The following is a 24885-nucleotide window of genomic DNA, read 5'->3' as shown; positions in this document are numbered from 1 at the left end:
ACTATTGTAATATTTGAGCCATTTCTGCTGTCCAACTACTTCTTACAAAAGACATTTGTAATGTTAATTAGACTTTTTTTAACAGCATAAATAAAGGTTATATAAAAGTCACTGCCAAAGACTGATTGCGGCTTCTACCTTGTTACACTAATGTTGTTTGTAGCTCAATATGACTTTATGTCATCCATGAGGGATGCATTTGACATATGTTTCACATATTATAGCCCAACAAGTTACTTATAGCAATTTAAATACGAGCAATCAGTTTTTGGCAAATACCGGAAATCAGTTTTTGGCAGACAATCAGTTTTTGGCACAACACCGGCACACACCTTCGCTGAGTTTTAGCAGTCAGTGTCAAGTCAAAATGTATTTCTACAGCACATTTAAAAGTCTAGTGTACATCAAAGTGCTTCACAATAAAACTGCATTGCGGGCAGAACAAGGAACAAATAGTACAATTACAATTAAAATTATATTACAAGGTGTAGTGCAGGCCAAATGAAAGTCAAACTAATTTGCTTCAGTAGATGTTAAACACTGGACATAATTCATTCAGGTTCTGTTGGGTCACGTTTTGTTCACTTTTTTATTTACAACTGAGAAAATCGGTTTGGCTCATATTAAAGTTAAGTTTCATTACTGCATAATTTTACTGAAGTTTAATGTCTGACTGGAGCACATTTTAGACTGAACCATTCACTTTTCTTTATCTGGTGTTCATTTTTGTTATTTGTTGGATTTTGTAATTGTTTATAATGAGTTAAAAGTACGATAAGTTCTATCTTCCTTTAGCTTTAACTTTTTGTGCGATGGTTAGCATCTTCCCCTGCCTTTTGGGTGCTACCGCAGGTTCCTTTAACGGTGAAAAACATTTCGTCAACATTATTGTGTTTGTTGGGGAGAAAACCTACAAACATACAGTACAGCACTTAAGAGTCACACTGCTAGCAATCAAAGATTTATGTAAATTTGACAAGCTGAATGCATTTTTTACAGGACAGAAGAAACGGAACGGAGGAGATTGATTGACAGTGGTCTACAGCCGATCAGGACGCAGAACACAATGCAAACAAACAAACAAAAAAGGATGCAAAATGCACAAAAAAATCCACGAAACAGCGAGGCCGCAAAAGGTGAACCAGGTTATAGCGAGGGACCACTGTTATTCACCTTTATCTTTGGTTTTCTATTTGTATTTTTTGCTTGTCTTGATATTACATGTTATATTTTTTTCTACTCTTGTGTCCGTTTTCCTAACTTTTTATTGCTCCTGTGACAAGTGAAATTCCCCAAGAGGAATCAATGGAGTTTTTATTTTATCTTATCTGTGTCATGGCTGCGGTGGCAGAGGAATTATAGAAGAATGAGGACCCAAGCTGACTGGAGGATGTTTTGAATGGAAAGCGAGCCTCTGGTCTGGTTATGTGGAGGGCCAGGAGTGACAAAATAAATCAATTAAATACACCATTAAATAATTAATAAATTTTTTATTAATTAATAACATTTGAATGAATTAATTAAATCAATATTTAAATAATTTATTAAATGCCCATTCATTCAATTTAAAACATTTAATCAATTATTTCTTTATTTCAATTTTTATTTAATTAATGACACATTTAATTATTTAATTATGTATTTATTTATTTTATTTTGGCAATCCTGACCCTGTGGCTTTGTTCTTGAATTAATTTTATCTGTCAGCCTCACCCATCAGAGTCAGGAGGCGAGGTTAATGCTGATTGAGTCAAAACCATTGCTTTGGCCTGGTGGGGTTTCTCAACAACAACTATGAACATGTTGAAAATAACTGAACCATGCTTTGAAATACCCTATTACCCCTTTAAAATTGTTTTGTTGTAGCGGTTTAATCTTCAGATATCTGGTTGGTTTGTCCTTTTTCCAAAAGTGCTTCAATGATTTTGGAGATGTCTGCCCAGCCCAGTCACATGGCGAAGCGTGTGATGGACCCACTCGCCTATTAAACCGCAGACAACTGTCATACACAACTGGTGTACAACTGTCCTAACCCTCTGCTGACTGTCACCTTGTCACGATCTGCGTGGCAGATCGTCTGGAGGAGGAGGATTTGAACCCAAACGCAAGCATGGACAATAGTGTAGCTGTGAGAAAATTTATTAACAATGAAAGGCAAAATAAAAACCAAAGCGGAGCATTGCAGGGAACTGTCTGTGAAGGTTCTCAGTCATCCAGGTCATCGTAGTCAAAGGAGCTTGCAAAGAAAAGCGTCTGGACTTCTTTAAGTTACTTGAAGACGTTTCACCTCTCATCCGAGAGGCTTCTTCAGTTCTAAGGTCAAATGGTGGAGAGTCCCAGATATAAACCTGGTGGGAGTGTCCCCCCACAGAGGGACGAAAGGACCCCCTGATGATCCTCTAATCGCCTGAGCCAAGGTGTGGAACTGGGTGTGGGTCCCAATCAGCCAGAGTTTCGGGTGAGTTCATTGTGAAACCTGGCCCCACCTTATCATGCGAATTCCTGAGGTCAGATGGCCCAGGGTGTGAGTGGGCGTTAAGGCGTCTGGGAAGGGATCTCAAAACTGGATTATAGATGGCAGAGAGTTGGTGTCGTAAACCACCGCCTCTGTTCAAAGATGGTCGCTCACAGTGGACATAGATGGCTTCTTTCACTCCTCTTTCAAACCATCTGTCCTCTCTGTCCAAAATGTGAACATTGGCATCCTCGAAAGAGTGTCCTTTATCCTTAAGATGCAGATGGACAGCTGAGTCTTGTCCTGTGGAGGTGGCTCTTCTGTGTTGTGCCATGCGCTTGTGAAGTGGCTGTTTGGTCTCTCCAATGTAGAGGTCTGGGCATTCCTCGCTGCACTGTACGGCATACACCACATTGTTAAGTCTGTGTTTTGGCGTTTTGTCTTTCGGGTGAACCAGTTTTTGTCTGAGTGTGTTGCTGGGTCTGAAGTACACCGGGATGTCATGCTTGGAGAAAACCCTCCTGAGTTTCTCTGATACACCGGCTACATAGGGGATGACAATGTTGTTGCGTCTGTCCTTCTTATCCTCCCTCGCTGGTGTCTGATCTTCTTTTCTGTGCCTCTTTGCTGACTTTAAGAACGCCCATTTAGGATAACCGCACGTTTTGAGTGCTTCCTTTACATGTGTGTGTTCCTTCTTTTTCCCTTCAGGCTTAGAGGGAACATGTTCTGCCCGGTGGTGTAGGGTCCTAATTACTCCAAGTTTGTGTTCCAGAGGGTGATGGGAGTCAAACAGGAGGTACTGGTCCGTGTGTGTGGGCTTCCGGTAAACTTCGATGTTGAGGTTGCCATTCTCTTCAATGTGCACAGCGCAGTCCAGGAAAGGCAAACAGTCGTCCTTTGTGTCTTCCCTGGTGAACTTGATGTTTTTATCCACAGCGTTGATGTGCGCAGTGAAGGATTCCACTTCTTGTGTCTTGATTTTGACCCAGGTGTCGTCCACATATCTGTACCAGTGGCTGGGTACTCTTCCTTTGAAAGAGCCAAGAGCCTTCCTTTCCACTTCCTCCATGTAAAGGTTGGCTACAATAGGTGACACGGGGGAGCCCATGGCACAGCCATGTTTTTGTCTGTAATAGCCTTCGTTGTATTTGAAATATGTAGTGGTGAGGCAGAGGTCTAACAGTGTGCAAATCTGATCGGGTGTGAAGTTGGTCCTGTCCTCCAAGGAGTTGTCTTCTTGTAGTTGTTTTCTGACAGTCTCCACTGCCTCCGTGGTGGGTATGCACGTGAAGATACCCACCACGGAGGCAGTGGAGAGACAAAACGCCAAAACACAGACTTAACAATGTGGTGTATGCCGTACAGTGCAGCGAGGAATGCCCAGACCTCTACATTGGAGAGACCAAACAGCCACTTCACAAGCGCATGGCACAACACAGAAGAGCCACCTCCACAGGACAAGACTCAGCTGTCCATCTGCATCTTAAGGATAAAGGACACTCTTTCGAGGATGCCAATGTTCACATATTGGACAGAGAGGACAGATGGTTTGAAAGAGGAGTGAAAGAAGCCATCTATGTCCACTGTGAGCGACCATCTTTGAACAGAGGCGGTGGTTTACGACACCAACTCTCTGCCATCTATAATCCAGTTTTGAGATCCCTTCCCAGACGCCTTAACGCCCACTCACACCCTGGGCCATCTGACCTCAGGAATTCGCATGATAAGGTGGGGCCAGGTTTCACAATGAACTCACCCGAAACTCTGGCTGATTGGGACCCACACCCAGTTCCACACCTTGGCTCAGGCGATTAGAGGATCATCAGGGGGTCCTTTCGTCCCTCTGTGGGGGGACACTCCCACCAGGTTTATATCTGGGACTCTCCACCATTTGACCTTGGAACTGAAGAAGCCTCTCGGATGAGAGGTGAAACGTCTTCAAGTAACTTAAAGAAGTCCAGACGCTTTTCTTTGCAAGCTCCTTTGATTGCAGGGAACTATGCAAACAAAAACCTAAACTGGGAACAGCTACAAAATAACAATGAAAAGAACAAAAACCTGCAATGAGAAACTTGAAAACCTCAGATGTGAAACCTTGGAACATGGAGAAACACACGGCAGAAATACAGGGGTAGACACACAGACAAACCCGCAACTACAACAACTGGGAGCCTCGACCCAGTGACGAACCTCAAAGTGGTAATCTTGCAATGTCTCCAACCACCGGGCTAGCTGTCCTTCCGGTTCTTTAAAGCTGAGCAGCCAAGTGAGGGACACATGGTCTGTGCGCAGGAGGAACTTCTTCCCCTGGAGCTGGCGATCGTGGCTCAAGAGTTCAGTTATTTTTAACATGTTCGTCTTGTAATCGGAAGGTTGCCAGTTCGAGCCCCGGCTCAGACAGCCTCGTCGTTGTGTCCTTGGGCAAGACACTTGCCACTTGTTGCCTACTGGTGGTGGTCAGAGGTCCCGGTGGCGCCAGTGTCCGGCAGCCTCGCCTCTGTCAGTGTGCCCCAGGGCGGCTGTGGCTACAATGTAGCTTACCATCACCAGTGTGTGAATGGGTGGATGACTGGATGTGTAAAGCGCTTTGGGGTCCTTAGGGACAAGTAAAGCGCTATACAAATACAGGCCATTTACTAATTTAAAGTAACTTACCCAACACTGATGGTTACATGCATTCATTGCTAAGAACTTCGCCACACACTAAGCGTAGGCTCATCTTCTGTCCCACTCCAAAAAGAATCCAAACTTAATGTAATTCAAATCATATTTCCTCACTGTTTTGTAGTGGTGCAACGGATCAAAAATTTCACGGCTCGGATCGAATCACGGTTTTAAGTCATGGATCGGATCAATTTTCGGATCAGTAAAAAAAGAAAAAGACAAAAATTGAACATTTACTTATTTACTTATTGAAGTATGTTTTGCCTGTTAAAAACATTAAACTCTAGGCTCAGTCCACGCAATTATTAAAAAAAAATTATGGTACAATATAGGTCAGTATAGGGCTTTGTATCTACCACTCAATTCAATTCAATTTTATTTATAAACCGCCAAATCACAACAACAGTCGCCTCAAGGTGCTTTATATTGTAAGGTAGACCCTACAATAATACAGCTCATTATATCGCACTCCGGTGTGATATAATGAGCTGTCACAGTCACGTAGCTTTCCGTTGACCTGGAGGTCCACCCATTTGTATGGGTTAGGGCAATAGAAGATGCCTGGGACAGTTCAGCCATAATTTAAATCTTTTCCTGCTCTTGCCACTAAAGTGGATGCACAACGGGATATCATAACATGGCTCAAGCACCTTCATCATAGTTTAAACCCCTTGTTTTGCACAACGGAATACGGCCTCCCGTCTGCAGCTAAACACCCCAATAGCTTTTGTAATAGCTTTAGCCTGGTCGGACTGGGCAGGAAAGGGCTGCTTAAATACCGCAAACTCCTCTGCTCATCCACCTGGACAGCTAGCGCTGGCCATAACTGTCACTTGACAGACCCACCACGTGCACCATACACATACCTTTTTTTTTTTCTTCTTTTTCGAATCTTCAGATCATGTGCGTGCCGAACCGTGGAGTGGGATCGGTTCGGATCACGGATCACGGATCAACCGTAATCCGCTGCACCACTACTATTTGGCATCATTTGATGCTAGCACGTACCATAGAACTTTCACTGGTACTGCAAATGTTACTACTAGCACCTCTGCTGGGTTCATTGTCATCGACTTCAGTTTCTGATGTACAGGTCAAAATATTCACTACAGTTCTCCTTCTGATACTAGAGCCAGGATTGTATCACTTTTGTACCATCATTTTTCATTCCTCCACTTGCCATCACGACTAACATTGTCAACCCTTTTAGCTACCAGTTAGGCTGGCCTAATACGCTTGCCTATTGGCTGATATAAAAATGAATATATCTTTTTGAAAAGACAGGGCCTAGTTTAAACTCAATTTCCGTTATCTTGCGGTAAAGAATTTATAAAGTATGTACATGTTATGGGGTGGGATGGAAAGAGACTGACTGTGGGGAGTGAGCGTGGGAGCCGATCTGAGCTGGTGTAAGCTAAGCAGGCTTGGAGGGCACGGGAGGAGGAAGAATGCTGCTGAATGGAGAAGTTGGTCTAGTGAGCCGCAAGAGGTGGAGGTACACTCTCGGTGGGAAGCAAGACTGATGGTGGACGCCTTCCACAGGATAGAGAGATGTCAACCGTATGTTTGGAACACGGAGCAGCAGGACTTACCTTGTGGGGTAAGTCCTGATCTGATAAAATTGCTCCTTCTGTTTATATGGGCTTCCCCAGATAGCAAGACGACATTGAATTGATGTTGATTTTTCATCCGATCCGTCATTACGGTCAGGGTTGAAATGCCAATGTTGTAACAACATTGAAACACTGTGGTAAACCGACGGTCTTACGATAGGGACGTTGTTGATTTACCGTTGTTTTTTGTCATTGATATTTGATCTATTTGTAATCGACCAGGTGGCAACAACAACGTCGAGAAAATGTCTATTTATAGTTGACCACCATTCCGCGCCCGTCACCATCAAAAAGCCATTGATTTGTAGTTGAGCGTTAAATTGCATTGCAACTGAGTGGGTATAAAGTACCGGAGAAAGTAAATTTATTGTTCTTTTGTTATCAATGATTTCTGGTCTAGTTCACCAGCTTTAAAAAATCGTGTCAACGTGCAATTTATGTATAGTTGACCGGGACATTACAGCAGCGATCACTTGGACTATTCCGCAGCACCCCTCTCACAGTGGTACATCCCTCCAGGTAACCAAAACTTTAGACCCAGTTCGAATGCTCACGCGGCATGCCCACGTGACTGTACATTGCACGCTCACCTAACTTTACGTTGCATGCGTACATGACTTTCCGACACAGCTTTGCAATCTCCCCAGCATGCAGTCTGATGTCGATGTCTTCCCTATAGATGGTATGCTTTAAAATAGTTTTAAAGCTGCATCACAATGTCATTGTACTCTTATCTTCAAAACACCAATTTATACTCCTGAATGTCATCTTGTTGTGATTTTTTTTTTGGTAGATTCCAGAGACTCTGTGAGGCCACTATTACAAGGCAAGTTTGAAAATCTTGGAATTTCACAGTTTACATGGTATAAATAGTAAATGACCTATATTTGTATAGCGCTTTTACTAGTCTCTAAGGACCCCAAAGCGCTTTACACATTCAGTCATCCACCCAATCACACACACATTCACACACTGGTGATGGCAAGCTACATATACAAATATCAAATATATGTGACAGGCAAAAACTAGTAAACACTTTTAGCAGTTACACCAACTAATATTTGAATGCAGAATGTTACACCATCACTTATGGATATATTCGTTTTTCGCCTCCCACTGCTTAAGCCTTTAATCTTTCTAGAATTGTTCTTTGAAACAGATGTGACCCCACAAAAGATGTTAACGATGCTGTCAGACCTGACCAGAGCAGTTAACGAACTCCGTGAGGAGGTCAGAGCCAACTGCCATCCCTGCTGCAATGAATCGGTAGATGCTGGGGTATTGCCTCTGGATTTGCCCTTGTACAACATGGAGGAGCTAAACAATGCAGGGCCAGCCCTTCAATCACCGGAGGCAAATAAGGCAATGGTAAGTATATAAAGGTTATGTACACTTTGTAACTATAAAGTGTAATAGCTGTCAGATTTGATTAAAATACATAACATGCCTGTTGATTAAACACTTGTGTACACATTTAAGACATGAGACACGCTAATTCCATCTCTTAAAATGTGTCTATAGGTGAGACGCTTTGCCTTGATTGGAGGGACCACACTGGAGGTGCGAGTCTGCCGCACCGCCAAACGAGCTGGCCTCGGTACTCAACTGGGCAGGGAAAAAAAACAAGGACCAGACAGAGCAAAAAAGGGCATTTGAAGAGACAGCGCTGTGCAGATGCATATTTGGTAAGTTTTATCGTTTATTGTAGTTTTATGAGCCTAAAGTGAACAATAAAGGGATCAATTGATGTGCTGGGTGTGTTTCACATTTTCTATGTCTGGTTTTTGCTATATTACTTTGTCTTTCTTAATAACAAGTCTTTCATGTCCGGTTAATCTGGAGATGGAGTCTTTGGTCTTCGGCTTGTTTTGTCCTCGGGTTGTACAGTTTGTACAGCCCAAGGACCCCATGTTTATTTTTTTTTTAAAGGATACACGGCACACCATGCCAAGACATATCACATTTTCTGCTCATAGCTCTTTGGGAATCAAATGCAGCAGTTTGCTGATTTCCGCCTGGTGACTTTCAAGTTTATCAGCCTAGGAATTTACATACTTTCTCCCTGCTGGGGACAATTAACAAGAGCTTATTCATGTGCTCTAATTCACTTTTTTTGTCTTTTTTTTGTGTGTGTGTCTATTTTTGTCCTAGATGGCCTGACGCAGCAGGTAGGGGCAAACTCTATGTCTGAGTTTGTCTTTGCTCAAGCAGTCCAGAAATGGCTCAGATACGCTCCAGATTGTAAAAATTAAAAAGTGACGTGAAACATAGAAATCTTAATAGGAAACTTTGTCTTTTAATAAAATATTTTGCACACGATACATGTCTATTGACCTTTTTTTGTTTTGTTTTTTTTCTCTGTTACATGATGTGTGATGCTTTCTGTTTTTAGAACTGACTATTGACATGATACATTGTGAGACATTTTTTAACATATAAAGGGTGTCCAATTTGAGGAATAAGTACAATTATGTGTTTAGGTGGTTTAAATATGATGGAAACATGCAGTAGTTTAGTATTGATTAAAATACCTATAAAGAATGGTAGATTTCCAGTCATGATTTAACTGTTGTTTCAATAAAAAGCAACTGTACGAAAGAGGTGGAAAATCAACATCATAGTTCAACAGTGTTTCAATCTGACATTGTTTCAATGTCAACAGTATTAGAAAATATAGCATCGAATCAATGTCAGCTTTCAACATTGATTCAATATCAAAAACTGACGTTTCAATAACAATAAAGGGTGCAAGAGTGACATTAGGTCAACGTCACACCTCAACGTTGATTCAATGTTTCCTTGCTATCTGGGTCCCTTCTAGTGCACACCCGTGACATATACAATTATTTAATCTTAACAAAAAAATATTGGAGACTTCCCACGTACCACCAGACGTAGGTGGTACACGTATTACAGTTTGAGAACGACTGCTATAGTAAATGTTGTGTGCTTTAACCTCTCTAGGCCAAGTGTTAAACTGATGCAAAGTCAACTGAGCAGCCACAGTGAATCAAGCGAAAAGTCCTTGCCATTTTAGATGAAGTGAAGGAGACTCAACTGGTTCATAGCAAGATGTTAAATGCCTTGCTGAAGCAGAAAAATTGATTTAGTTGCATAATTCCTTGAAGGGGTTGTTTTACCTCTCAAAACCCAAGACGATGTTGAGGCTCTTAATGGAAGACTGGAGGACTGCAGTCTTATCTCTGCTGTATTACGTTTACTCCCCCCCCCCCCATTCTGTTTGCCAGTGTTCTTTATATAGTAGTCAGAAATCATTCTTTGATATATTTTTTCCTTTCAGTTTTTGTTTTGCTTCCTGTTATTAAGTTCATGAGAACTAAAGCATGTTTTTTTTCTAACTGCATGTGTTTTATGAGGTCTTACTATACATATGAGGGTTTGTCCTCAGAGAAGCCTTTTGTGTTTCACTTCTGCATCTTCCTGAATTCACATTCACTCTGTGTGTTCACAAACAGCAGAAAAGCCGCACATTCTTACACTCTGGGTTACAACCTCACTGCATCACCTCTAAAAATTGAAGATGGGGAAAATTAATGGATGTCTCAAGTGCATTTTTGTCTTCTTCAATGTGCTTTTTGCAGTAAGTGGAATCTTTATTTTTTTGTTTTTAGGATTTCATTTTGATGATTGATTTATTGATTTTCTTTATTATTTATGTTGAAGGAAAGAGAGAAACTAAAAGGATTTCTTTTTCACAAGTTTATTTAAAAAAAAAAGAAAATTGTTCACTTTTTAAATTTTGTTTTATTTATGTAGCACCAAATCACAAGAACAGTTGCCTCGTGGCACTTTACATTGTAAGGTAATAATAAGACAACAATAAGACATACATGCAGAAATGGAAAAACTTTTTTCAGCTTCCTCATATTTTAATCTAACTACGAACCACTGAGGCCTTTCTGTTTTTTACCTTACCGGTGAAGCAGTGCTGCAAGACATAATGATTAAAAGACTGGGCAGTTAGAAGAAGCTGTTTTTCCATAATTTAGAACAAATAAATAAGGATTTATTTTTAATGCTTAGCACACATATTTCCTACTATGTTTTATTAAAATTACATTTACATTGCTTCTAGCAATGAGCACTCTGAGAATTCTTTTCTTCTTAAGTATATATTCTAAAGTAAAACACTGAGTGCAAAAGTATATATATACACATATATATATACACACATATATACACACACACACACACACACACACACACACACACATATATATATATATATATACACACACACACATATATATCTATATACACACACACACACACATACATATATTCTTTAACAAATATATGCATGCCCAATGTTTTCTATGGTCAAACCTAACCAATGGGCAGATCGACCAAAGTTTAAACTTGAAATTCTCTGTGGTACTGTTTATCTTTTGTTTCTTTTGATTTGAAACATTTTTAAAACAAGTCCCTGATGAATTTATCTTTTAAAGAATAAATGTTTCCTTGGTACATTTAGGCAACCATACAGGAACTCTGGTTTTGTTAATGCAGATGACATGATCTGAGTCTCTTTCCTCAGATAGTTGGATTTGGGCTGATTTACGGATTGCTACAGGCCTCTACCTATAAGGTAAACAGCCACATTAATTTTTCAGTTTTTAATCAGAACAAAGCAGATTGCTGATTATTTTAAGTGTCACTTTCTTTTAAAATGTTTCCTTTTAACATGTTTAATATATCCACATTTAATCCCCAGCATGCTACCGACCTGTTGTTAGTTAACAAAATATGTTCCTCCAGTTGTTCTTTTTTTTACATACTATTTTTCGAACTATTTGTCAAGCCTTTTGTTACCTGACCCCAACTGTTTTGCAATGTGTTGCCATTTTTAGTACAGAAGTACAAGAACATGAAATGCAATAGTGTCATATAAAGCATTAACAGAAAAAGGTAGTACACAAGCCTTAAGACGACTGTTGTGATTTGGCGCCAGTGTTGGGAAGGTTACTTTTAAAATGTATTCCACTACAGATTACAGAATACATGCCCCAAAATGTATTTTGTAACGTATTCCGTTACGTTACTCAATGAGAGTAACGTATTCTGAATACTTTGGATTACTTAATATATTATCATGCTTTTTACAACTACATGAATGTACTATTGCTGTGTGATTTGTTACTGTTACTGAAGGTCCGCGGCTCCGAACCGTAGTAAAGGGACCTCTGGCTAATACGTCGGTTCCGTGTTGGGCTCGTAGCCGAAAAATAGCTTTACTTTGTTGTCTGGGTCAACTTTGCTTGTGAGAGACAGAGAGAGGTGTTGAAAGGCTGCTCCAACGGAGCTTATTGTTTCGGAGGAAAACACGAACACGGTGTACAGTTGAGTCTTAATAGCTTACTTACAACTGGGCTCGTCAGGCACTCTTCTTGGCTGCAGTGGTTATTATTATATTTACATGCTTCCAGCTCCCGTTTTTGTTCGATGACAACTCGTACTTTTCCGCTCTCCTTTTTCTCCCTCCTCGCGCTCACAGACACATAACGGGTATGACAGTCCATTCTCCCTGCAGCATGGACTACACTGCCCATGAGGCTACATTCTTTAGAGCTATGCCTGTAGCATTCTGCCTATTAGCTTTACACAACAACAACAACAACAAAAAGGCGCTTTCTCACCCAGGAAACACACAGTCGCAGAAAGAGCGTCACCCTGTAACCATGGCAAACGTAATGCTGCCGCCTGGAACAACAGAACATAGCTGTCAAACAAAACCCAAACAGTCCTGACCCGCCACAATATGAAACAGGAAAATACTGCTGTGTAATCCATTTATTTCAACAAAGTAACTGTATACTAAATACCACCTTTTTAAATGGTAACTGTAACAAAATACAGTTACTCATATTTTGTATTTTAAATACGTAACGGCGGTACATGTATTCCGTTACTCCCCAACACTGGTTGGCGCTATATAAATAAAATGAAACTGAATTAAATGAGCTGGCCTCTTCACTCAGGAATGCTACTTGCTGGGTGGTGAGTTGCAGGTTGGTCCTCATATGGCCTGGTTCAGGTTTTGAAATGCTTCTTGTGTGACCTATGGTAGCATGGGGGGGATGGGATAGTCAGTCTAACATGGACCGGACAGTCATGTCTAAAATTTTATTTTGGATGATTGTGTTTGATTTTTTTTTCATTTGAAGAACTAAATAATTTTCCAGATTAATCCATTGGTGTCCTTTCCTATCATTCAGGAGGAGTTCTCATCACTTGATTTGCCAGGCATGATGTGGAGTTGGTTGTTTGCCATCGGCGTCCTCTGTATTTCCTCTCTGGGAATCTTTGCTACGTGCTGTGAGTCAATCATCGGCCTTAAACTAGTATGTACAACCCCACATCAAACAAGATAACAAGCTGATGCTGTGTTAATTTTATAATTATTAGAACAATAACTGTGGATGCTCTTTGTATTGTTTTGTGTACAGTTTGCAAGCTTCATGGGGATTGGAATGATCATCATGTTTTATGGTGGCATCAATGTAGCGAGAGGAAGAAATGAGGTCATCTTGTCTTTTCTTTCTTAATTCTGCTGTTTTCTCCATTGCTGTATGATCAGCTACATTTAGTATTTCCATCTGTTATCTTGCCGCTAGACTTAATTTTTATGTTTAGGAGATAAATTACCTTCATTTTCTTTCTGTAGTATGCTTTTTATATCTCAGTCTTAATAACTCTCCAACACACTACCAAGTGATCAGTTTACTCAACCGTCCTAGTTGGCCATGACCCTGGGACTTAAGAGGTACTTTAAAAAGAAAGAAAGCAGCATTTCAGAGACTGAGGATTCAGTCAAAATATTTCAGGAAGATACAAAAAAATCAGAAAGTGTAACTGCTGTAAGAGGAACAATTGAAGGGCCTCTTGATTATGAGTGGACATATTATTGCTTAAGCGTCTGCTGTCTCATAATCCATAACATTATTATTGCTTCATCTTTCCCTCTGCTTTCTCTGTGCTTTTTAGCCTGCTGTGTCTGTTTTGAGGAGAATATATTCTTCATTTCTCTACCATTATACTAAAATGTTATTTTTCTTTTCCAGATAGAGACTGCCTTCCAGAGTGAACTACAAAAGCCCAACATAAGAGAAGAAGTCATTAGAAGTATGGTTGAGGAGATACAGTCAAATGTAATGTTTTTTGCACTATTTACCCCAATAACAGTAGTCTTTCTACTGCCCCTAGTGGATTTTGTTGCAAATGTGCTTTTACAAGTAGTCAACACAGAACTTGTAAGTTACCTAAACATAACAGTAGCACTGGAAGGGCACAGAGGTGAACAAAGACCAACCTTAAAGGGGAGATCAGCCAAGATTGGAGTCAAAAAACATTTTGATTGCACCATATATTGACTGAATTGTTTTGCAATGATATTTACATTACAGTCACTATATTGATAAAAAACAGAATAGTGGAGAATTTTGTTGAGTATTTCCTGTTGTTTAAAGTCACTCTCTTGTTTGTTAACAGTTTCATTGCTGTGGAATTAGGAACGCCACAGACTGGGGTAATAATATCCCTGACTCCTGTGAATGCATTTCTTCAAATACTGGATATGTAATGAATGGAAGATCCGACTCACTTAGATGCAAATCCAAGCCTCAGGTTGGTTTTACAGAATAGAACTATAATTTCAAGCTGAAAAGCTCCTGTTCATAAAACAATTTCATGACTAAATGTGTTGTGATTTTGGTTTTTATATGTCAAATGATCATTATAGTTATCATTGTCGCTGCTAATTTATTTTACCTTTTATTCTTTCTTTCTTTCCTCCCTCCCTCTTTCTTGCTCACATTCCATTCATATCTTTTTTCTCCCCCCCACAGTAATTGATAAAATCCAAAAAGAACAGTTAACCCAGTTGTCTCTGAACTCATGTGTCATTAGGCTCTTAACGTTGTGTACGCAATGCCTTTATGTGTTTCAGTGTTAACATTTTTTTGTTTATTTCTTTATCTGTGCGTTTTGTTTAGTTTGCTTTCCTTCCTCCTCCCATTGTCACATCTGTTTTATTTGGGAAGATTGCACACAACAGCAATATTAAGCAGTTCCAAATTATATCTACTCTATAAACCAATCTAGTGACCACATTCAAATTCATCAGCAGTTTTCAAGACTCCTCTATCAAAAACAATAAAAGATTACTTGAATTAATGGATGACAATACAGCTATCAGTTATAGGACATATTAACACCATAAAGTTGATGATATTACCTAAACTCAACTACTTATTCACAATGATCCCTATTCAACCCACAGAAGCTTTTTTTCATTATTCTGGACACAATAATAACATCATTCTACTGGAAAAACAAAAACTCCAGAATAAAACTAGAAACATTACAACAGTCAAAAGTCCAAAGAGTCCTAGAAGCACCAAATTTCAACTACTACTTCTTTTTTTTTTTTTTTTTTTTTTTTTTTTTTTTTTTTTCCCGCCTGTCCCATTTGGTTCTTTAGCCGTCAGAATTGTTGTCTGAAGACCAACAAGGATACCCAATGGATTTATTTTGCCAAATGGATCATCATGGCATTGCCGTATTGGTCCATTTGATCGACCTTTGTTTTTATTATTTATTTTATTTTCAGTTGTTACAGACGGGACAGACATGAGTGAGGGATAGGAAAGGGAGAAAGAAAGAGGAAGGAAAAGAAAAACAGAAGGGGAGAGGGACAGTGAGAAAAGGGGGGAAGAAAAAATATCTCTGGGATCACCTGTTGAGAGAAAAAGAATAGAAAACAAGCAAAAAAAACAAAACAAAGCAACATACTATACACAACACCATCGCATTAATCTAGCTAAGTGTAAACAGCAGTAAATACTAAATATTGAATGTTGTTGTGCAGCACAGACAGCGCACAATGTGCTTTGAAGTAGCAGCCAAGAAAGGTGTGATTTAAGTCTCACAGAGGAGGAGATCCAGGCCCCAGACATCCAGAGGCCCCAGAGTGCAAGAGCCCAAGGAGGACCACCGGAGGGGCATCCGTGCCACCTTCATGGGAAGGGCTGAGGATCCCCAGACGAGGGGTCACCCAGTAGCCACCGGGCAGAAGCTAGAGGGGGCTGCACCGGCGTGCCCGCCGGCTCCGCCGGCAGCCAGCTGTGCCAGAGTGAACCGAGCAGCAGGCGCCAGGCCCCGCCAAGTAGCCACCGGGAGTGAGCTGGCACATGACCTGGCACATGACCTGAGCGCCCAGCCCCGGACACCAAGAACCAACAATGCACCGACCCCTGAGGGCATCAGTCACCGGCAGGGAGTGTGGTGAGGGGAGATAGGCCTCCACACTTTGGAGGGCCTGGGAGTTCCCAGAGAGGTGGAGTCTAAGACCCGACCTGACATATAGACACAGACAAACAGGCACACACAGACACAGACATGCATTCCCACCCTCATGCACACATATACAAACACTCAGCACTCACCCAACGTAGGAATAAACCCAGACATGTAAATGGACATGTACACACAATCACACTCCCCAAACATACTCTATACCCCGGGTCCAGGTATCCTCACCCCCAGAGATGGAAACGGCACCCAGACCCAAGAGATGTTACCCTTCCCTCCGGGGTGGAGGCAAGCAGACCGCCCCAGGCTCCGCGGCAGCAGGGAGGCCAATCGGACAGCCAGCATCTCTTCCCAGCCCCCCCGCCCCGATGGCTAGCAGAGAACGGGGGTGTGTTAAGACCCCATACCTCCCTCCTCCCGCTCAAGTGTAGTGTTGCTGCGTGTTGCTCTAAAGTGTATTTAAGTGTACTACTTCTTAGATAACCAACTACAATACCTTATCAAATGGATGCATTCAACCCATCACCTTCATCCAGGTCAAGACAATCTGATTATAAAAATCGATTAATCAAAGATTTACCATTTATCAGGAATACAATCAGACATCACAACTGCCTAAAACCCCGGCAACAGCAAACACTCTGTCAGCTTGCTGGAAGATTAATAAAATAAAAAACACTATATTCTCACCTACAACTCAAACACCCATATGGAATAGCCCTTACATCACTGCAAATAAATTACCCTGATAGGCATTAAATGAAAAGAAAAAGGCATCACACACCTCCGCCACATTTTTGATCAGAATAACTTCTTAACATTTCAACAGTTCATTGACATATACAAGATTGACATAAAATAATTTCTTCAACATAACCAACAAAAACACTCCATCAAAGCAAAATAAGTATCAATAACACTAACGTAGGACAACCATCACTAATAAACAGCATCAATAAAATTGCAAAGTCACAAAAACCACCCTTAAAACCAAATAAACGACTATCCTCTAATGATAATGCACCTCACGGTCAAATTAACAAATGGGAAAAAGACTCCATTATCCAGACAGATAATCAGTTTTGGAGTAGAGTCTGCAATAACATTTTTACCATGTCTAACAACACCAACATACAAGTAATACAATATAAAATCATACTTCACTAGCTAGGCCCACGTCCTTATTTTAGATTTGACAGCGTTTTAGTAGATATAGGTAAATGGCTTGGATGTGAATTCAGCTGCGGTTTGGGGAAGGCCTCGAACGGGACTGGTCGTGGTTCCCGGGCCTAGCAGATCCCCATGTACTAAACAGAAGTGAAGGAGTTAAAGAAGAGGGAGGGTAGGGCACGTAAACGAGAATGAACAGCTTGTAGAACTGGGGGAATATATATAGATGAGAACTGGAAGTAGTGCGTTTGGAGGCATGGTACCGCTCCTGAAATTCCGATACTTTATCTCCAATAGGACTCAGTGAATAAGACATTTGCACACACTGCACACTCAACACCACTGATGAACACCTTCAAGCATTCTGGCTCTGTCCACCAATACAAAACTTCTGGAAAGAAATAACTACTAAAATATCCCAAATCCTTGACCACCCATTATGCCTCTCCCTCTGTTTACTTGGCGATATGGAAGAACTAAACAAACTCCAAATAAATCAAAACACCTCTGCTTGTGGTCCTGATTATTGCCAAGATACTGCTACCCGCTGGGATTGAAATGATGGGACGAGGCGCGACTTCTCAGCACGGGCTCATTGAAAGCAGCATGGTTAAGACCGTGGAGACGCTTACAGCTGCCGTGAATACTCAGAATAACACCTCTGAACGTATATTGGGTTACATCAAGGAGAGGCTTGCTCAAAATAACACCTTTGAGCGAAAGTTGGATTACATCGTAGAACAGCTCACTGCAGTTGTGAGTTCTCAGAATCGGCTATCTGAGCAAGACTGACAACACCACGGAACGGAAGTTTGATACCATCATGGGGAAGCTCGCGGTTCTCCAACGGGAGATTGAGAGACCAGTGTCGGAATGTTAAAGAACAGCTTTGAAATTCTCATGAGTTGTTGCAAAAGAAAAATTACCATTATAATCCGACTACCCCTTCGGCGCCAGCTGTGGGCTCAAGGTCGGAGCCAAACAAAAACTCCCTGATAACGACTGTGTTGAGTCTGTTCCTTCCCATTCCATGCAAGGCCACCAGGGTTGGCTGGAAGACTGTTTACTTAGCCTGGCAGGGCGAAGGACACTGTCTCAGCTGAACTATGGACACGCAAACACATACATATACTGATACTGATAAGCACTCACTGACGCATCACCCTCCCTACCCCGGATCCAACACCACCTCCAACGCTTACCTCCCCTCTGATGTGGACATCGGGTCAGCTGGAGGCGCAGTCAAAGATTGCAGCGGTCCCAGATCAGATGTACACACTGGAACACTTTCCCATGTTGCTTGTCTGTGTTTATTGTGCTATGGTGTGTTGAAATCTGTGCATTCCTGTATTATCCTTTTGTGTTACACATTTCGATGTTTGTTTGTTTTTTCTTCGCTACCTAGCCTCACCTGTCTCCACAATGTGATGTTTGTGTATTGTATGTACGGTTGGCAAGGTCTGTCATCTCGGTTGTGGGCAAAAGACCTGCAACTGACAAATAAAGGCTATCTCTCAAAAAGATCACCACATTACAATGGGTAGATCTCCTGACACAAGTAGGCTAAACAGAGAGGCCCAGACCTCCCTCTAAGGGAGATCTCTAAGGGAGAGGCCAGCCACCCTTCGAATTAAGCTCATTTCCGCAATTTCGTTCTTTTGGTCACTACCAAAAGTGACCAAAAGAACTCGTGACCCTGAGGGTAGGGACATAGATCGACCGATTAATTGAGAGCTTCACTTTTATGCTCAGCTCTCTCTTCATCATGACGGGCCGGTACCACTGCAGCTGCACCACCAATCCGTCTGTCGATCTCCGGCTCCCTTCTCCCATCACTCGTGAACAAGACCCCGAAATACTTAAACTCCTCCACTTGGGGCAGAAACTCGTCCCTGACCCGGAGTGGGCACTCCACCCTTTTCTGGCTGAGAACTATGGCCTCAGATTTGGAGATGCTAATCCTTATTCCTGCTGCTTCACACTCGGCTGCGGACCGTTCCAGTGTGAGCTGGAGGCCATCACCCGATGAAGCCAACAAAACCACATCATCCGTCAAAAGCAGGAATGAGATTCTGAAGCCACCTAAGTGAAAGCCCTCCGGCACTTGGCTGCGCCTATAAATCCTGTCCATAAAAGTTATTAACAGAATCGGTGACAAAGGGCAGCCTTGGCGGAGCCCATCACCCACGAGGAACGAGTCCCCCTTATTGCCGGCTATGCGAACCAAGCTCTTGCAACGGTTGTATAGGGATCGAATGGGCCGTAGCAATGGGCCAGACACCCCATACTCCTGCAGCACCTCCATAGGACACCCTGAGGGACATGGTCAAATGCTTTCTCCAAGTCCACAAAACACATATAGACTGGTTGTGCAATTTCCCATGCGCTCTCAAGTATCCTTGAGAGGATAAAGAGCTGATCCAGTGTCCCGCGACCAAGACGAAAACCACATTGTTCATCCTATATCCGAGGTTCGACTAACGGACGGAGTCTCCTTTCCAGCACCCTGTCATAGACTTTCCCAGGGAGGCTGAGGAGTGTGATCCCCCTGTAGTTGGAACACACCCTCCGGTCCCCCTTCTTAAAAATGGGGACCACCACCCTAGTCTGCCAGTCCGGGGGTACTGCCCCTGATCTCCATGCAACATTGCAGAGGCGTGTCAGCCAGGACAGCCCTACAACATTCAGAACTGTCAGGAACTCAGGGCGGACCTCATCCACACCAGGGGCTCTGCCACCAAGGAGTTGTTTAACTGCCTCAGTGACCTCACCCCTGGAAATTGGCGGGTCATCCCCCTCATCCCCAGACTCTGCTTCCTTCATGGAAGACGTGCCAGTACGATTAAGGAGGTCCTTGAAGTATTCCTTCCACCGCCCAACGATTTTCTCAGTCGAAGTCAGCAGCGCTCCACCGGCACTATACACAGTACAGGTAGAGCACCGCATTCCCCTCCTGCCAGAATCTCTTCGAGGCAATTCGAAGGTCTTTTTCCATGGCCTCTCCAAACTCCTCCCACACCCGAGTTTTTGCTTCAGCCACTGCCCGAGCAGCATTCTGCTTCGCCTGTTGGTACCTGTCAGCTGCCTCCGAAGTCCCACAGGCTAACCAAGCCCAATAGTACTCCTTCTTCAGCCTGGTGGCTCCCTTCAACTCTGGGTACTACCATTTGGTTCGGGGGTTACTACCACGACAGGCACCAACCATCTTGCAGCCACAGCTCAGTGCAGCAGCTTCTGCAATGGAGGTGCTGAACATGGTCCATTCGGACCCATTGTCCCCTGTCTCCCTTGGAATGCTATTGAAGCTCTGCCGAAGGTGTGCGTTGAACATCTCACGGACTGGGGCCTCTGCTAGGTGTTCCCAGCACACCCTCACTATACGTTTAGGCACGCCAGGTCTGTCCAGCGTCCTCCCCTGCTACCTGATCCAATTCACCACCAGGTGGTGATCAGCTGACAGCTCAGCCCCTCTCTTTACCCAAGTGTCCAGAGCATATGGCTGCAGGTTTGGTGGTACGACTACAAAATCAATCATTGACCCGCGGCCTAGAGTGTCCTGGTGCCACGTGCACTTTTGGACACTCTTATGTTCAAACATAGTATTCGTTATGGCCAAACTTTGGTTTGCAAGAAGTCCAATAACAAAACACCACTCGGGTTCAGATCAGGGAGGCCGGTCCTCCCAATCACGCCCCTCCAGGTCACACTGTCGTTACCCATGTGAGCATTGAAGTCTGCCAGTAGGACACCTTCCAGCATCGCACAGGGACTCTGTATCTATGAAGCGCCTTGAGGCGACATTTGTTGTGATTTGGCGCTATATAAATAAAATTGAATTGAATTGAATTGAATTAAAAAGGCTGGATACTCTGAGCTGCCACTTGGCGCATAAGCGCAGATGACAGTCAGGACCCGTTCCCTGACCCAAAGGTGCAGGGAAGAAACCCTCTCGCCCACTGGCAAGAACCCCAACGTACAGGCAGCAAGCCGAGGAGATATTAGAATACCCGCCCCAGCCCACCGCCTCTCACCAGGGGCAACTCCAGACTAAGACAGAGTCCAGCGCCTCTCCAGGAGATTGGTTCCAGAGCCCGAGCCACGCGTTGAGGTGAGCCCGACTATATCTAGCTAGTACCTCTCAGCCTCACACACTAACTCAGGCTCCTTCCCCAGAGAGGTGACATTCCATGTCCCAATTGCCAGTCTTGGTTGCCGGGGATCAGTCAGCCAGGACCTCCGCTCCTGGCCGCTGCACAGTGCACAATGCACCTGACCCCTATGCTGCTTCCTGAGGGTGGTTGGCCTGCAGGAGGATGGGCCCATGTCCCCTTTTCGGGCTGTGCCCTGCCGGGCCGCTCACCCTCAGGCACCCTCCCCGGGCCTGGTTCCAGGGCAGGGCCCCAGTAACCTTATCCTGGGCGGGGTAAACTGTTCCCTCTGTGATATTCTCATAAGGGTCTTCTGAATCACTCTTTGTCTGGTCCCTCACCCAGGACCAATTTGCCATGGGAGACCCTACCAGGGGGTAAAAGCCCCCAAACAACATAGGCCCTGGGATCTCTGGGACACACAAACCCCTCCACCACGATAAGGTAGTGATTCGCGGAGGGGTATATTATATTATATTATATGAACAAGAATTGGAATTGAAGGAGATTTGCATTGATGGGGGGTTGAACATGAGTATCTAACAAAGAGGCTGGTGAGTATAATCTCACCAGAATAAAACAACCTAAAACAGAAATAGACTGTTTCTATTTACATCCACATTTTGCTCTTGTGTTCTTGCAGGGAACCAGTGGCCCAGATGAAATCTATAAACAGGTATTCAATCATCTGACCTACCAGCCAATCAAAACACTGTACACTGTACTGCTGGTCAGATAATTACCATTTTCTCTTTTCTTCTGCAGCCCTGCTATGACATTATCCTTGAACTTTTGAACCTTTTCTTTAACATCGTGTTTGGCTTCTTCTTTGGATTTGCCGTTATAGCAGTAAGCTCTATCGTTTTTTTATTTTATTGCCATGGTTACCTCTGTGTGTCACTGACTCTGTTGTTCTTTAAGATTTTGTCAAAATCACTTTTGACTCCGTTAACCTGTACATTCAATAACTGTTCAACAGTGAAAAATCCTTTTAACATAGTACTTGACTCTGGTCAATGGACTGCTAATCAAACAAAATATGGAATTTGAAGATGTTATTCTGATCTATGTGTTACACTCTTTATTGTCCACTTTTTTGGCCACTTTGTTGCAAACTTGATAAGCCAAAACGTTTACATTTCAAATGGTTTTTCTTTTTAATTTAATCTACAATACTCATTTATCTTATGTAGCTTATTAGCCTCCTGATTTCAACTTTAACTAGCATGAAGCTGGAAATTCCTCTTCAGCTTTAGAGTAAAAGCCAGTCATTGCAGTGTTGGAGCAGTACATACAAACAATACATTTTGATCATTCTTCTTCTCTGTCTTTATAGCTGCTGGGCCTGCTCATTACCATCTGCATGATTAATCAAGTCAAAAGTGACGACAGTAGAGAATCCATGTACTTGAGGAAATATTAAAGGGAGCCACCACACCACATGTCCTCTGGCCTTTGGGTTATGGTGCATCAACAGGAGTCGTGATCAGGATGTGACCTCGTTTTTATTTCACTGTGTTTTACTCACACAAAAAAAGAGAGAGTGAGAAAAGAAAAAAATAGTAATATGTACTTTGTAAGTAATTTCTTTATTTTCCTTCCAGTTTTTTAATGTACCAAGCATAGCTTTAAAAGCAAAAAATTATTTTCTGAAAAGCTTTGTAACTTTTTTGTTATTTGATAATTTTCAGTGTTTAGTCATCTTAAATAGAGCTCAATTATAGTAAAATCGGACTCAAAGTCTCTCGATTTCTTTGAACCAGTACCAGTACCAGTGAAAAGTAGACACATCTTCTCATTTAATGGCTTTTCTTTTTTTTCATAACTATTTACATTGTAGATTCTCACTGAAGGCATCTGAACTATGAATGAACACATGGAATTATGTAGTAAACAAAAAGGTGTAAAATAACTCAAAACATGTTTTATATTTTAGATTCTTCAAAGTAGCCACCCTTTGCTGTGATTACTGCTTTGCATTCTCTCAATGAGCTTCATGAGGTAGTCACCCGAAATGGTTTTCCAACAGTTTTGAAGGATTTCCCAGAAATGATGAGCACTTGTTGGCCCTTTTGCCTTCAGTCTGTGGTCCATTTCATCCCAAGCCATCTTGACTGGGTATAGGTCAGGTGACTGAAGGCCAGGCAATCTGGCACAGCACTTCATCACTGTCCTTCTTGGTAGTTAGTTTAACATTCTCTATTCCCAGCACCTCATCCTTCAAGAAAAAGGTCGCTAAAATATGTCCATTCCACGGTAGTCATTGTCCTGTTAAAAAATAAATGATGGTCCAACTAAACACAAACCAGATGGGGTGGCATGACGCTACAGGATGCTGTGGTAGCCTTGCTGGTTCAGCGTGCCTTCAGTTTTGAATAAATCCCCAACAGTGTCACCAGCAAAGCAACCCCACTCTGTCACACTTTCTCCTCCACTACACAACTGATTGTCCAAACACCATTACGGAAGCCAGAAAATCCCCAAATGAACCCTGACAAGGCACACCTGTCAAAACCATTTCAGGTGAAAACATCATTAAGCTCACTGAGAGAAGGCCAAGGGTTTGCAGCACTGTCAACAAAGCAAAGGCTGGCTACTGAGGAATCTAAAAATAATACATAGTTAGAGTTATTTATAATTTTTTTTCTTTGCTACATAATTCCATATATTTTGCTTCATATATTTGATGTCTTCAGTTTGTATCTACAATGTAGAAAACATTAAATGAGAAGGCGTGTCCCAACTTCTGACTTTGTGTGTGTGTTTGTGCATGTATGTATGCAGAGACAGATATCTCTTTGAAAGCATGTTGTGAAATCTGTACTCATTCCAAATTAAACTGCAGAAATTGAAAACCCACAATGTATTTCTAATGTATTTCTGAACTTCTGGCAATAATTAGCATCCTGGAACACTTCTGTTGTCTTTTGTACGTGTTTTGGAGTTTTTACGTGCTTCTGAGTTCGTACCTGTTTTGAAGTTTGTACATTCTTTGTCTCTAGGGACCACCATAAATATACTTTTATGTATTCACTCCACATAAAATGTAATAAATAAATCATATAATACAAAAAAACCCCAACTATTCACATTTCAACTGTTAACTATTTAAATTTTCAGCTTTTTCCTTTTAAACAAATTTAAAGTGAAACAACACAAAACACTGCAAACCACAACACAAATATAAATTAAAATATGAAAACAAAAAGAACATGTTTTCATATTGAGTCATATGAGCCTGCATGAATAAACTTTCTGAATCCTTTATCATCCGCAACTGAAAATAGTTGTGGATTATTATCATTACTGTACCTTATTAATGTGATGTTGTCTCTTCTTGTTGTCCCTGGCTCTCTTTCTCTCTCTTTCCCTCTGGCTCTGTTCCTGTGCTACTGCGAGTGTAACTACCGCCCCTTCCCCCTCTTCCCAGCGCAAAGCACAAGGCTCACATGCGGAGTGAAGCAGACAAAAAGTGCGAGAGAGAGAGAGGGTGAGAGACAGG

General features: G+C 42.2%; 1 protein-coding gene across 2 annotated transcripts; it reads left to right on the top strand.

Annotated features, from left to right (window-relative positions):
* The first annotated feature begins 4450 nt into the window (after window positions 1-4450).
* Window positions 4451-24115, top strand: LOC146499266 (tetraspanin-8-like). 2 transcript variants are annotated; one of them, XM_085138476.1, is made up of 10 exons: window positions 4451-8103; window positions 8257-10336; window positions 11294-11344; window positions 12972-13097; window positions 13203-13277; window positions 13818-13904; window positions 14245-14379; window positions 22027-22059; window positions 22149-22232; window positions 22720-24115. In XM_085138476.1, exons 2-10 carry the CDS (start codon window positions 10277-10279, stop codon window positions 22804-22806), a joined length of 738 nt encoding a protein of 245 aa, XP_084994602.1. In that variant the 5' UTR covers window positions 4451-8103; window positions 8257-10276; the 3' UTR covers window positions 22807-24115. The 2 variants fall into 2 exon arrangements, with proteins under 2 accessions (XP_084994602.1, XP_084994601.1); XM_085138475.1 differs by having other exon boundaries at window positions 4451-10336.
* The last annotated feature ends 770 nt before the right edge of the window (window positions 24116-24885 follow it).

This window comes from Neolamprologus multifasciatus, chromosome 17, assembly GCF_963576455.1.
Source record: "Neolamprologus multifasciatus chromosome 17, fNeoMul1.2, whole genome shotgun sequence".
Lineage (NCBI taxonomy): Eukaryota > Metazoa > Chordata > Actinopteri > Cichliformes > Cichlidae > Neolamprologus > Neolamprologus multifasciatus.
This window is presented reverse-complemented; position numbering and strand designations above follow the sequence as displayed.

Coding starts and splice junctions, on each gene's coding strand:
- LOC146499266 (XM_085138476.1), top strand. CDS start 10,277: ATGGGGAAAATTAATGGATGTCTCAAGTGCATTTTTGTCTTCTTCAAT. Junction 13,098..13,202: donor CAATCATCGGCCTTAAACTA/GTATGTACAACC, acceptor TTTTGTGTACAG/TTTGCAAGCTTCATGGGGAT. Junction 13,278..13,817: donor TAGCGAGAGGAAGAAATGAG/GTCATCTTGTCT, acceptor TTTCTTTTCCAG/ATAGAGACTGCCTTCCAGAG.